This window comes from Mastomys coucha, unplaced genomic scaffold (assembly GCF_008632895.1).
Source record: "Mastomys coucha isolate ucsf_1 unplaced genomic scaffold, UCSF_Mcou_1 pScaffold6, whole genome shotgun sequence".
Classification (NCBI taxonomy): domain Eukaryota; kingdom Metazoa; phylum Chordata; class Mammalia; order Rodentia; family Muridae; genus Mastomys; species Mastomys coucha.
This window is the reverse complement of record NW_022196912.1, coordinates 5,501,822-5,516,126: the sequence shown is the minus strand read 5'-3', so window position 1 is coordinate 5,516,126 and position 14,305 is coordinate 5,501,822. Positions and strand designations below refer to the sequence as shown.

Below are 14,305 nucleotides of genomic sequence, written 5' to 3'. Positions count from 1 at the left end.
AGGCCAGCCTGGTTTACACAGGAAGTTCTAAGACAGCAAGTAATACATAGAGGGACTCTTTCTCAAAAAGCAAAACTAACTAACTAAAAAACAAGTTCTAGTCTGAATCCCTTTGGTACCAGTCTGCATTGTCCTCTCTCTGAATGCCTTTGGTATCAGTCTGCATCGTCCTCTCTCGGCTCCTGTTTCTAAAAGCCTGCACTTCTTCCTCGGCTGTCACTCCTCTGCTTCCCACCCTGACCGCTGTGCTGAGCTGACAGTTACTAAGGTGCCTGTTTGTTGGTAGATGTAGCAAACACATGCAGCCTGAGCTCATAGACTTTAAGCAGGTGTCTTGTTTTGTGTTTTGTGCTCCTGATTTCCTTCTGTAGATCCTCCCATCCCCATTATTTTTGAAGAATTTAGCACAGTTCTTTAATGTGTTGAATTTACCGAGAAAGCCAAAACAGACTAATATACAAATAAATAAATAAAGTAAGTAAGTACAGTATTTTTGAGGGCAAAACCATGCTTTAAAAAAGTACACTAGCATACATTATTTTGAGACATTACAGATAATTTGTCATCCTGTGATGTTTTCGGTTTTGACTAACTCTAAACTTGCTTTTAGTTCAGAAGGACACTGCGAGTACGGTTTAGGTCCCAGACAGCGGGGGCAGCATCAGCACGGAAAGAACATTTACATCGCTAAGGTTTCTCTGTGACATACTTGCTGGCTTACTTGGAGCTTCTAGCTGGTAATGCAGCTGCACAGACATCCTTGACAGAAGCGCTTTTCCTATCTTAGGGAAGGTGACTGCATAGCTTTAGTTAATCCCGTGGAGTGGTAGAGCGGGGTGATACCTGTCCAGCCAGATCACCCTCACAACTAGAAATAGGTGTTTGGCAAGATGAAATTGGCCTATTTCTATCTCCAAAATTCCAGGGTAAAATATAAAATTATATTCTACATTTGAACACATTTCCAGCAGGTTTTTTTTTTTTTTTTCTTTTTGGTTTTTTAAGACAGGGTTTCTCTGTGTAGCCCTGGCTGTCCTGGAACTCACTCTGTAGACCAGGCTGGCCTCGAACTCAGAAATCCACCTGCCTCTGCCTCCCGAGTGCCACCGCTTAGCTCCAATGGATTAAAATAACTCACGCAGACGTGCAGATTGCTTCATGTCTAACTTATCCATTCCGATATTATAACTACTTTGCAAAGTTATTATTTTGTGTGTATTTGCATGTCTATCTGTGGCTGAAACTGGTGTTACAGACTATCCTCAGCCCCCGTATGGTTGCTGGGAATTGGACCCTGACCCTCTGGAAGAGCCGCCAGTGCTCTGAACCACTGAGCCATTTCTCCAGCCACAGGGAGTGCACTGAAATTTTAGGTTGCTCAATGAAGCCATTTTCACAGTATTCTGCCTGCCTATGGGCATGAAATATCTTCAGTTTGTTTATCTCTCCAGCTCTGACACTTCATACTTCAGTTAATTTAAGAAGTTCACAGTTCCTTAGGTGATCTTTGAAATCCAGGATCCTTATTGAGTAACATGTGAGTGTTGGAGCTGATGGCCCATGCTTACTTGCTTTCTTTCCTATGCTCTGTTCCTTTAGGAACCTGTCCTCTTAACAAATGGCTGTGCTGCCTGCTTGTGCCTTACATTGTCCCACAAGACTAAATGGGGCCCAGGTGTAGTAGCTCTTTGTTCTGTGGAGATTCCATTAGAATGGAAGGTGGAAGAGATACTAAGGAAAGAAATAAGAGTCTCAAGTCATAAGTAACAAGTATAATGAGGAAAACTTCAGCCTACGATACTAGATGTAGTCTAAGAAGGCCTCTGTAAGAATTGCTGTTAGGGGCTAAGAGACAGCTCAGAACTTAAAAGAGCACTGGTTGCTCTTCCACAGGACCTGGGTTTGATTCCTAGCACCTACGTGGTTCATAGCCATCTGTAAATCCAGTTCCAGGGGATCTGACACTGTCTTCTGGCCTCCTTGGGTACCAAACATGTAAGTGATGCATAGAAATTACATGCAGGCAAAGCACCCATGCACTTAAACTTTTAAAATTTGAAGAAAGAGAAATTACTGTTGTTGTATATAGTGGCTGATACCCGTAATTCCCAAACTTGATATGCTGAGGCAGGAGGATTGCCATAAAATCAGAACTACATAAATTCTGGGCTACAGAATGAGACCTTGTCTCAAAAACCAAAACAAACAAGAAGAAAAAAAAGTCAAAAGAAATGACTTCCCAACATCAGATTTGAATGGTGAAATAGCCAGCTTCTAGGATGTGAGAGGCTGGGGAGCCTACTGGATCAGCCAGTGGTGCCGTTAAGGCTAGCAGGGGTTAGACATGGAATCATGAAGTTAGGTGAAGTTATTAGTCACAGTGCTAGAAAATAAGGGGAGAGTGGTGGGAATTACAGCTGGAGCTGAGGCCTGCTAGTGTGTGTTCTCTCTCCTTAAAATTAAGAAACAAAACCAAGTTGCCTGAGCGTGCAGAGTCTGGAGAGGGCATCCAGTACTCTGTAATTGGAGTTATAGATAGTTATGAGATGGCATATGGTGCTGGGTCTAGAACCCAGGCCTCTGGAAGAGCAGTCGGCCCTCTTGAGCTCTGAGGCCCTTTCCTCAGCCCGATATCTAGTGTTTGTAACTTTGTTTTGTTTTGTACTCCTCAGGCTGTTTTGGCTTCTAATAAAACGTAGTTTTAGAATAATGGCTTTAGATATGTGAAATAAAACAAGTACAAAAGAAACTAATTCTATTGAAGTATGGTTATCAAGATACAAAGCCTTGATACAGAGCTATAGACTTGTAATTAATGCATTTAAATTGTGTGTGCGTCCATCTGTCTGTCCTTCTCTCCCTTCTTCCCTTTGAAAGGGACAATAAGGTATCAGGTCTCCTGGAGCTAGAGTAAATGCCATTGTTTGCTGCCTAGTGTGGGTTCTTGGAACTAAACTCTGCAGGAGCAGTATACAGTGGTAAGTCTCCAGCACCTTAGTTAATGCATTTAAAAAGATTCTAAGGGCTGGAGAAATGGCTAAGTGCTCCAGATTGAGCTCTCGTTGCTTTTGCCGAAGACAGGTTTGACTTCCATCACTTCCGTGGCCATCACAGCCATTCCAAACTCCAGGTCTAAGGTATCTGGTGACCTCTTCTGACTATGACTCATGGGCACCAGGATGCATTTTACATAAAATTAAAGATGGACAAATCTAAAAAGGGAGGAAAGATGCTCACAAATTGGGTATGGGTGTTTAATTCAGGAGGCCAAGGCAGGGACATTGCTCATGCCCAGGGTTTTATACCAGCTTATACAACATAGTTACAACCTTGTTTCTAAGAAAGAAATGACAGGCCTACTCCTTCAATTTCAGAGTAATGAATCATTATTTTTAATTTTAACTATGGATATATGGGTCTGTCTACTTGACTATAGGTGCCCATGGAAGCCAAAGTCTGAAACTCCTGGAGCTGGGGTTACTGATAATTGTGAGCTGCCTAGTGTGGGTCTGAACATTGAACATGAGTCCTCTGCAAGAACAGTGTATGCTTGTAACCCTGAGCCATCTCTCCAGCCTGAAATGAGGAATTTAAATGACACTCAGGATCCCTCCAAAAGCTATTATATGATTTGAGAGTGTAGTCGATGTTTTGATTGGTAACCCACACAGAGGTCTAATATTGTGCAACTTCATTGCCTGTTTTAGGAATGAGAAAAAAGCTGGAATGATGAGCTGTCCCCCGATGCCAAGGTGTCTGCGTACCTGGCCTTAGCCTCTGCAGGGCTTTCCAGGCTGTGGCAGTAAATGGAGAATGTAGCTTTTAAAAAGCCAGTTGGAAATTGGAAACTACGGTTCAGTGGAGGTTAAAACCCAGGGAAGGAGCCTGAGGGTGGTAGTGAAGGTTCCAGATCTGTGTTAGAGAGGGTAGCGGACACCTAGAATGACAAGAGCCTCACTTCTGCAACAACTATTCTTGTTTTGTTTTCTTTATGTAACAGGTTCCTTTCCCTTTTCCCATCCCCTCCCCCTCCCCTTTCTTCTCTTCTCTTCTAGACAAGGTTTCTTTGTGTAGTCCTGGCTAAACTGGAACTAAACTTGCCAGACCAGGCTTCAAACTCAGTGATCCCCCTTGCCACTGCTACTTGAGTGCTGGGATTATAGGTGTGTGTACCACCGCTCAGCTACTTTTTTAATAGAGTGCGTTTCAACAAGGTTACTAATTAGTACTGAGGTTCAGGTCATGTATTTGTTGTTCTTGTTAAGTATTAGCAAATGTTTTTGTGCCCTTTGTATATCTTAACACAGTGGAAAGCAAAGTGGTTGTGGTTGTTAAAGACAGGATCTCATAGAGTCTAGGCTGTCCTCAAGACCTGTGCTTTGGCTGGGCGGTGGTGGCACACACCTTTAATCCCAGCGCTTGGGAGGCAGAGGCAGGCAGATACCTGATTTCTAGGCCAGCCTGGTCTACAAAGTGAGTTCCAGGACAGCCAGGGCTACACAGAGAAACCCTGTCTCGGGAAAAAAAACCCAAAAAACCAAAAACCTGTGCTTTCTCCCAAGTGCTGGAATTACAGGCTTACTCTGCCATATCCCTTTGAAAATGTTGATGGAGATGGGGGAGGCTTTCTGTGGTACAGCATCACTGTTCTGATTGGCTGCCATTCACCCTTTTACCAGGAGGTCCTAAGCCAAGTAGAGATAAAGAGCCAGGCATTGTAACACAGCAGACAGTATGTAGGCAAAGTGTTGTTTACAGTCTGTCTGTGTGTTTCCCCGTGTGTACTGCTTCCTCAGTGTGTTAGAGGCTGTTGTGATTAATAATATAATGTGATCCCATGGTAACTTTTCATCATTCTCCTTCAAGAGCCATCAGAATTAGAATTAATTACTTTGGATTAAAATTCGATCTGCTAGTGATCACCTGCAGAATTCCTATAAGAATTTATTGGCAATGAGGAATAAAAAAATAACCCTTGTATCCCAAGTAGTAATGACTAGTGGTGTAGTGTGTAGTTCAGTGTGGTGTCATCTAAGGTACGCACCTATCCTCTGTGTAGTCATCATTGTTAGTGCATTGTGCTGACAAGGACAGGGCTCAGGATGCCATGTTGTGGATGAGAAAGCCACAGAGCAGCACGCCGGGGCTAGCTCGAGCCCTGACTCAGCCTTCCTTGTACTTTGTTTGTTCCTGTTCCTCTCCTCACCTGATTCCTCGGGATGGCTCTTAACAGCCAAGTTCCAGTTTAAATACTGGACTTGATTCAGCCTCTGCTGACTGGAGCGCTGGGTTGTTAATGGAAATTAGGATGTAATTAGAAGTCTTATTTTAGTGGCTTTGTCTTTGGCTCATTTAGTCATAATTAATGTTGCCACATCGTTCTGAAGGAGATGGCAGACCTGCAGGGAAGGCAGTGTTCTAGTAGTAGGGTGTTGGGTGCTATCATAGTAGTCCCTTGTTTATTGGTGACTTTTGAGTTTAGAGACCTGTACAGTCTGTTCAGAGGATTTCATTGGTTCAAAGGATTTCATTATTTTAATTATTACGAGCTGTTGCCTTCATTTCTGTGTCTGCTTTGTTTTAGGAAGACACCAGGCGTTGTTGTTGGCAGCTTTTGTGACTCCTCTCATTGATCTTCGTTCTGATTTTTCAAAATTTCAAGAAATGATAGAAACGACTTTAGATATGGATCAGGTATGCAATTTACATTTATTTCCCACAGCAAAGTATTTTGGGAAGGGAAAAAGAAACCAGAAACAAACAGAAAAATCCTTAAAAAATGTCTAATTTGTCTTGAGTTTGTATTTTTTGGCACTTTGTGTGGCACCTTGTGGCCAATTGATGTAAACTTAAGTGACAGATGAGGAAGAATGGACTTCTAGCGGTGGTGCTGGAGATCGAACCCAGGGCCTTAAATGTGGTGCGGCAGAAGCAATGACTGTTGAGTGCAGGGGTCTGGGTGCGGGAATTCTCCCTTTTGTTTGTCCTGGAACATGGTATGCACCAGCCTCAGCTTCCCAGTGTTAATGTAAGGAATTCAAGGATGTGCGACTGCCCAGCTGGAAAGGAAAGGATGGCATAAGTGATTCTCAGTGTTCACGTGTGTTACATTTTAATCAAGGTAGAAGGAATTCTAGCTACCGAACCGTGGTGGCTCATGTAATCTCAGCTCACAGGAGACTGTCAGAACTTGTATGAGTTCAAGCTCAGTGTAGACTGCAGTGTAAGAAAGACTCAAGTTGGGAGTGAATAGGATACAAGGAAGCGTGTTCATTTTCTCTGGAGAAAGTTCTTTTAGGGAGGTGAGGTTAGTTTGTGCATAAAATAGGCATAGGTGTTTGCTTTTTGTTTTTTTGTTTTAGATTTTTTTTTTTTAAAGATTTATTTATTATTATAAGTACACTGTAACTGTCTCCAGACCACCAGAAGAGGGTGTCAGATTTCAGTACAGGTGGTTGTGAGCTACCATGTGGTTGCTGGGATTTGAACTCACGACCTTCGGAAGAGCAGTTGGTGCTCTAACCCACTGAGCCATCTCACCAGCCCCCTATTTTTATTTTATGTGTGTGTAAGTGTTCTGCCTACATACACATCTATATCGTGTGTGTATCTGGTGCCCACAGAAGCCAGAAAAGGACATCTCATTACCTGTAACTAGATACAGATGATTGTGAGTTACCACGTGGTGCTAGGAACCAGACCTGGGTCTTCTGAAAGGGCATTCCATGCTCTTAGCCTCTGAGCCATCATCTCTTTGAGTGTTTTGAGACAGGATCTTACCGTGTTTCTCTGACCAAGGCTGACCTCCAGTTCAAGGCAGTTCTGGCCTACTATTTCAAGTGCTGGGATTACAGGCATGCACCACAATATCCTGCTCACATTTTTTTCTAAACTTAAAAATAAAAATCTAAGCTAAATTTCCGATGAAAAGACTATGCAAGAAATATATACTCAAATTATTGGCATCAGGTAACAGTTTGGTCGGTCAGATTGCTAGTCGGGTTCTTAGTACCCATAGATCTATTTGAATTGATAATTTGTGCTATGTGATCTTGATTTACTTTGGTTGTATACAATTGTATGTGTGTGTTTGCATACGAGTGCTGGTGTGAGCATGTTCTGGAGAGAATAAGACAAAGTTTAAGGAGTCTAGAATAGGATAGGTTTTACTTAGAATTGCTAGGTCCAATGAAACCCTCTGGAAGGCCAAGGCCTTTTGGCTTTCGAATGGCTACCAGTAGCAGTTGTGCTAACATTCTGAGCCCTTTTACTTGCCATGAATAGGTTTTTTCTGATAAAGAAATAAGCCAGTTTGAGCTTAATTAAAAGAAAATAGGCAAGTTTATTTGGGAATGAGCTCCTGGACCTAGCGGGAAGCGGGGTGAGACCTGAAGAAGTCAAAGGCAGACTGTGGTAGGGAAGTTTTTTTTACAGTTTGTAGGTGAAGGAAAATGGCTGCCTACCACATGCTGGGCGTGTGCCCAGGTATGGTTTATCTAGGGCTGGGCAGGGTGGGGTGGGGTGGCTGGAGACTGGAGGTGAGGAGGTCTGGGATAGCTGTCAGAAATGTCAGGAATGTGTGGTCCCATTGACCCGGAACTTGTTATTTCTTCCAGCTCAGCTGGTACTGGGGTTTGTCAGGAAGAGGATTTGTCCTGTGGGTCTGCAAGTGCTGGAAACCAAACTCCAAGCCACTGATTAAGCTCTGGCATTACTCAGAGCCACTGGGTCAGTGGAAGTCTGGCATTCCCGTCAGTGAATTATGGCCACTTTTGCCGGGAGTTGAAGAGCCTCCAAAAGTTTGGCCACAAGGGAGCCATTGACAATGGCTGTGCCCTTGGTAGCGAGAATAAGCCCCTTTCCTCCAAAAGTCAGAGTGGGTAATGCGCTTTTAATGAGGCATACTTAGAATTGGTGGAGTGCCCTGGTTAAGGCAGCTCAGCCTACTGTGAAGAGGTCCGCCCCGGGAGGCAGTTTGCATCAACTGTTTCAGTGGAAATGACCACAGCATGACTGCTTGGAGGTTTACTATTCTGTCTATGCAAGAGATCCACCAAGAGGATGAGTTGGGGGTTCTGAGGGATGGTTTAGAAGACCAGGCCGGGCTGAGCGTAGGGTCTCCATGGCCTTTGGGCAGGAATGAGAGGGGGGTGGGGGAATGGGACAGGTGGGAGGGTTACAGAGGGTTGCAGGGTTTAGAGCAGGACTAGAGGTCAAGGTAATTTGTTTTTTTTTTTTCTAGAAACAGGAGATGAAAGTCTTGGACCCATGAGGGCCCAGGGAGGGGAAGAGGGGAATAACTCAAGGACAGAGAGGTGATGGGTGGAGTCTACCATGATGTGCTGGAACAGGGTGGGCTGGAGAGCCTCCTGGGTTAGTTCTGCCACCCTTGCTAAGACTCTCAAACATGGCTCCCATCCACAGATCGAGGCATCTAGCTATTTACACAAAAGTTGTGGCCCAATGGGAGGGCCCAGCTAGTTAGCTAAAACACCTGTGGTCACTCCTGTCTTCGGTAAAGAGGTGGTAGGGGTGGGTGGGGTTTGCAGGGCCAGGGCAGGCTGCTAAGAGGGCATTCTCCAGTAAAGAGAAGTGACAGCAGACTGGGAAGAGCAAAGTTGGGGATCCAGTATCTGGAGAACCCCACCAGGCCCTAAAGTGAAAGAATCTGGTCTGTCGTGGTCTCCCTGAAGGGCTCGGACTCATCCGAGGCGAGCATCTTACACCCTGGGCTGAGTTGGATGCCCAAGTACATAGCAGTGGGAGAGCGCAGCTGAGCTTTAGATAAAGAGGCAATTTTGCTCTTACCAGGCAGCCAGAGAGATCCCTACAGGGCTCCCTACCCAGCCAGCCACAGTCAGCTGTCACTTCTCTTTACTGGAGGATGCCCTCTTAGTAGCAGATGACTCAGGGTCTAAGTCCCAAGATAAAAGGCCTGTTTGGGGTGCTTTAACCCTGGCCAACAAGACAGGCTGTAAAGCACTGGCTACAGAAGTGCAGTTCCCAAAATCTTGAACATTAGGGGGCTCGTGCCCTATACAGACATTTTCAAGGTCATGGAGAATAATAAAGTTTATAGAGTGCCTTCTGGTGGCCATTTAGATTGGTTATCTAGAATATACTGAGGTTGGGCCATAGAACAAAGAATCAGGTGTGTTAGACAGGTTCTGAGATGGACCCAATTTGGATAAGTTTCGCAGCAGACCGTCTGGAGGTCTTTGGGGATTGCGTTTTAGATCTAGCAGTGCCCATTTTCCAGTCTTTGCCAGTTGGCTTATTTCTTCAATGGAGAAAACGTCTTGATGGCAAATGGCAGGGCTCAGCTGCTACTGGTAGCCATTCTCCAGCCAGAAAGGTTAGAGGATTAGCTGTTGGCTGTTCATACCAACTTGAGCAGCTTGTAAGCCCATCCCTAGAGACCTGCATTGCCAGGCTTCTAGACTACTCTGGGAGCTGACCTCTTGAGGCCAGGCCATGCCCAGCTGGTGAATCGCAGAGCTTGTACCCAAATCAGGCCACATAGTCCCCAACCCTTGACCACCCTGGAAAGCTCCATTCCTGCCCAAGAAACCCTGTGCTCTGCTCATTCTCTGTGGCAGCCACCCTCCCAGTGCATCTTTGTGTGAGGTTTGTTGTGTAGTTTGACTTTGTGGTGTTCAGTGGCTCCCTACTGCCAGGACCTTTGCATCCAAGTCGGAACACTCATACCAGCTTCCTCCAGAAGGAGGAGGGACCGTAAGTGTGAGCACTGCAGGCTGTGGCCAGTAGCAGTTACTCCTCAGCCACTGTAACTGGGGTACTCACAGTTTATAGTGTGGAACTGTCTTAAATAATCACAGTCCTAATTAAAGGCCGCATTCCTGGGAGCTGACCTAGACTCGCCTCTAACTGTATTCTCAGGTTATAAGGCAAGTTCCAATCACCGTCATCATCATCATCATCGAAGATATTTGTAATGAATTTAGGCATTCAGATTACATTTTTAGAACCACTTTCAGAGATTCTCCAGGGACTCTCAATTGTTCATGTCTAATCTTTGAAAGCCTGGTTGTGTTCCAGCTGTGCTTAGGAGTTCATGTGATGAAAGATCTCATTTACACAATGGTGTGCTTCCTGTCCCTTCCCTCACCCCACCCCCCAAGTAAGTGTTTTAATGGCTGCTTTCCATAAGTCTTCTCTTTTTTTTTCTTTTTCCTGTTTTAGAAATAAATGTAGATCAAAATTATCCTAAGCCAAGAATCCAGAAGGCATTGATTTTTACAAAACTAAACAGTTTCCTTGGTGTTTCAGTGAATCATATTATTTTTAAAGATTTTTTTGACAATTTCATACATGTATACAGTTTATTTTGAACATGTCCAAGGCAGATCTTTCCACTTCCCCTCTGTGGTGGTTTGAATATGCTTGGCCCATGGGAAGTGTCACTATAGGAAGTGTGGTTGTGTTGGAGAAAATGTATCACTGTATAGGTGGGCTTCGAGGGCTCCTGGTGTTCACACTCTGCCCAGCGTGGAAGAAGTCAGTGCTCTCCTGGTCCTCTCTTGGCTGTCTTCAGATTAAGTTGTAGAACTTTCAGTTCCTTCTCTAGCACCATGTCTGCCTGGACATGGCCATGCTTCCAGCATAGTGAATAGGCAGTTTGATGTGTCCATTGATGGTAATGGACTGAACCTCTGAAGCTGTAAGCCAGTCCCAGTTAAATGTTGTTCTTATAAGAGTTGCTTTGGTCATGGCATAGTTCACAGCAGTGGAAATCTAATGAAGACACCCTTGGTCTTCATTGTCATGTCTTCCTTTTTTCTTTTTCTTTCTTTTTTTAATTCATTTTTATTTCATGTGCATTGGTGTTTTGCCTGCATGTATGTCTGTGAAGGTGTCAGATCCTCTAGAACTAGAATTTCAGACAATTGTGAGCTATCATGTGGGCACTGGCTACCTGTACGCTCAGGGATGCCTTCCCCTTCTCTAGTAGCTGTAATTGTCAGTGGTGCCTCATGTAGCCAGGATCCCCACGAGCCCCCTGCATCCATGCTGGAATGTGTACTGGCTCAACATTATGATTTAGCTAACTATACCTGCAGTGGCTGCGTCGTGTCCATAAAGCATTCCCAGCACTTCTTCCCATCCTCTGGCTCTTACACTCTTACCACCCGATCTCCCATGATGTTACCTGAGTTACCTATCCTCTACTTCGTGCGTGTGTGTGTGTATGTGTGTGTGTGTGTGTCTGTGTCTGCACGCACACGTGAGCTTGTGTGCGTGTGTGCACGTGCATTCGTGAGAGAGATTCATACACACACACACTTCACACACATGTATAAATGTCCTATTTAGGTCTGAACACTCAGTAAACACTTCTCATCACTTAGATGACATGGTGTATGCATTACCTACTGACCACTGCAGAGAGAAGCTTCTCTGGCCAAGGTTGAGGACAGTGCTGATCTGGTGTAAACATAAATAGTGAATAGGCAGTTTATGTGTCCATTTAGGAAAACAACAGTAGTAGTTTCCCCCTCAGGACCGGTGATCTCCCTAGTTGAGGTCTTCTGAACAGCTTTACAGTACCTGGCAGGAATTCCTTCCTGTGGATTAGGCCTCAAATCCAATCAGAAAGCAGTTGGTTATCCCCATAAAACTTCATGCTGATCTTGGTGGTCATTTTTATGTCAGCTTGACACAAACATTTGAGATGAGGGAACCTTGGTTAAGAAAATGCCTCCATAAGATCAGCCAGTAGAACATTTTCATGTTTCTGATAGATGGGAAGGAGCCCATCCCATTATGGGTGGTACTATCCCTGAGATGGGGTCCCAGGCTCTTAAGAAAGCAGGCTGAGCAACCCATGGAGAACAAGGCAGTAAGCAGCACTCCTCCATGGCCCCTGCATCAGCTCCGGCCTCCAGGTTCCTGTCCTGTTTTAGTTCTTGTCCTGACTTCCATCAATGGTGGACTACGGTGTGGAAGTGTAATCCACATAAACCCTTTCTTCCCCATGGTGTTTCGTCTCAGCAGTGGTAACCCTAACTAGGACACTGTTGTCGCACCAGTGAGTAGATCTTGTTTGTTGATGAGTATTGCAGTATGCAGTGTCCACTAGTTGTAAAATTCATTGGTGGCTTTTCTCTCAGAGTAATCTGCATAGCACTTTCTGTTTCTATGAAAGCTAGCCTGTAGGAAGGGTGTTTCTAAGTGAGTTTCAGACTCTTGTATTTGATCCTGTGGCATCATACACCACCAGCATTTTCTGGATGCTTCTGGTGTGTCTCACCCGGCACTACTTGGTTTTATTTTTTCAATTATTATTTTTTAAGTTATGTTCTTTATTTAGTGTATGTGTGTGTGTACACGCACACATGAGTATGGAGATCAGAGGACTGTTTGAAGGAGTCAGTTTTCATGTGAGTCCTGCAACTCAAACTCAGCTTGCCAGTCTTGGCAAGAATCCCCTCACTTGCTGAGCCATATGACTGACCCTGTGCTGTTGTACTTGGTGAAGGCGTTTGCTTTGGTTAAAATGTTTGTGCTTCACCACAGCATTTCCCTCTCCCTGGGGGTCAGCTGTTTGGAGAACTTAAGATTTAAAAATCCTTCTGGGTTTTCTTTCTTTCATTAATTTCAAACATTACCATTTTTGTGCTCTCTTATTTATTATTATTATTGTTGTTGTTGTTGTTGTTTTCTATGTATGTGTGTTTGTGAAGCCAGAAGAGATAGATTTTGGAGCTAGATTTACAGGTGGTCGAGATAGGGTCACTGGAAACTCAGGAACTCAAGTGCTCCGAAGAGCAGCAAGCACTCTCAACCAGTGATCCATTTTTCCAGGCCCCCTTTCTTATTTGACTTTTATTTGTGTGCTGTTGGGTGGTGGATGCAGTGTATGTGGAAGTTTACCGTGTATTATGAGATCATATTTCCCTTTAGTGTGTCTCTCTAGCTGAGTGCACTCCATAGCTTTAGAGAGGAGTAATTTCCTCAGTTTGATTCACCTGCTGAGTTGGGAAAATCTTGTGGGTTTCTTACAAGTTGAACCTCACCATTTTTAGGTATGTCTTCTTTAGTGATAACTTTTTGCCTTGGATTTGATTTTGTCTAATAGAAAAGGTGATGCTTAGTTTTTTACATGATAAAGAATTTCCCAGCTTTTGTGAGTCTTTTAGGGTGTAAGTTAGAAAACGCCTGGCTAGATTGTATTTCTGAATCAACATGAGCTTTTGTTTGGCTGTGCTGGCCATCGCATGCAGGATCACGTGCAGATAGATCCTCTCTGCACACATCTTACTGCTGAGCTATAACTGTAGCCAGTGATAGCAGTTTTAGCCGCTTACATATTTTGTGGTTTCTCAGATCTTTGAACTTCCATCAGAATTCCCTGAGACAGTCTCACCATGTAGCTCCAGTGGGTATGTGCTTAGCCTCTGTAATTACACACTGTTGTATTGGGGTTAAGTTTTGGGTTGGGAATGGAGCACACTTGCCTAACTGGTGTGCAGAGCCATTGGCTTGTTTTTCAGCACTGCAAAAATGAAGGAGGGAGAGAAGGCGTTTTCTTCCCTGTGCTCTCCCTTTCCAGTTGGATAAACTGACTGGCGTGAAAGTTGTCTCCTTTGTTTATTCTTTCCGTTTGTTTGGTGTTTTGAGGACAAGGTCTTAATTATGTAGCTCTGCCTGGCCTGGATCTCACTGGCTAGAACTTGTAGATCTTCCTTTTGCCTCTCAGGTACAGGGAGTACAAGTTTGCTTCCAGGCTTAGCTTTTTTTTCTCATCAAAGTGAAAGGCCTGTCCCTATCTTCACACTGAAAAAATTACTAGACCCTTAGGACACCTGATGGAAAATTAAATTGCTTCATCATTGGCTAATATGTTTAGCTCTGTGCTTTTAAGCCCTTGGGTCTATTTCCATTCTACTCAGTAATTGTTGAGTTTAAATTTGAAATTTGTTTATTAGACGTCGTCGTCAGGTTTTTTTATTTGCTTGGGAAACACTCCTGCTGTTTGAGACTACTTTAGGTGCTTGGTTCTAGGTTTGTAGTTTTTCTCCCCCTCGGTTGTCATAAAATTACAGTATGCTGTGGTCTGTCTTGTTGATATTAGGGTACTTCAGTTCCAGATGTTATTTCTGTATACACAAAGGTTTATTTCACACTTTCTTTGTATTTATTGAGAGAGGAGGAAGAAGAGGAGAGAGAGAATGCCAAAGTACAATCAGAGGACAATGTACAGTAATCTTATTTTCAAAATTTTAGACACTTAATTTAGGGCATGTGCGTGCGCGCGCACTCGTGGGTTTGTTTTCTATGTGCA

General features: G+C 44.0%; 1 protein-coding gene across 1 annotated transcript in view; it reads left to right on the top strand.

The window, feature by feature from the left end:
• The window catches only part of Msh2 (mutS homolog 2), a 57,243-nt gene that overhangs the window by 20,634 nt on the left and 22,304 nt on the right, over positions 1-14,305 (top strand). Inside the window, exon 8 of the mRNA XM_031355803.1 lies at positions 5,585-5,694. Within this exon, the coding sequence (XP_031211663.1) occupies positions 5,585-5,694 (110 nt within the window). The remainder of the gene's footprint in view (positions 1-5,584; positions 5,695-14,305) is intronic.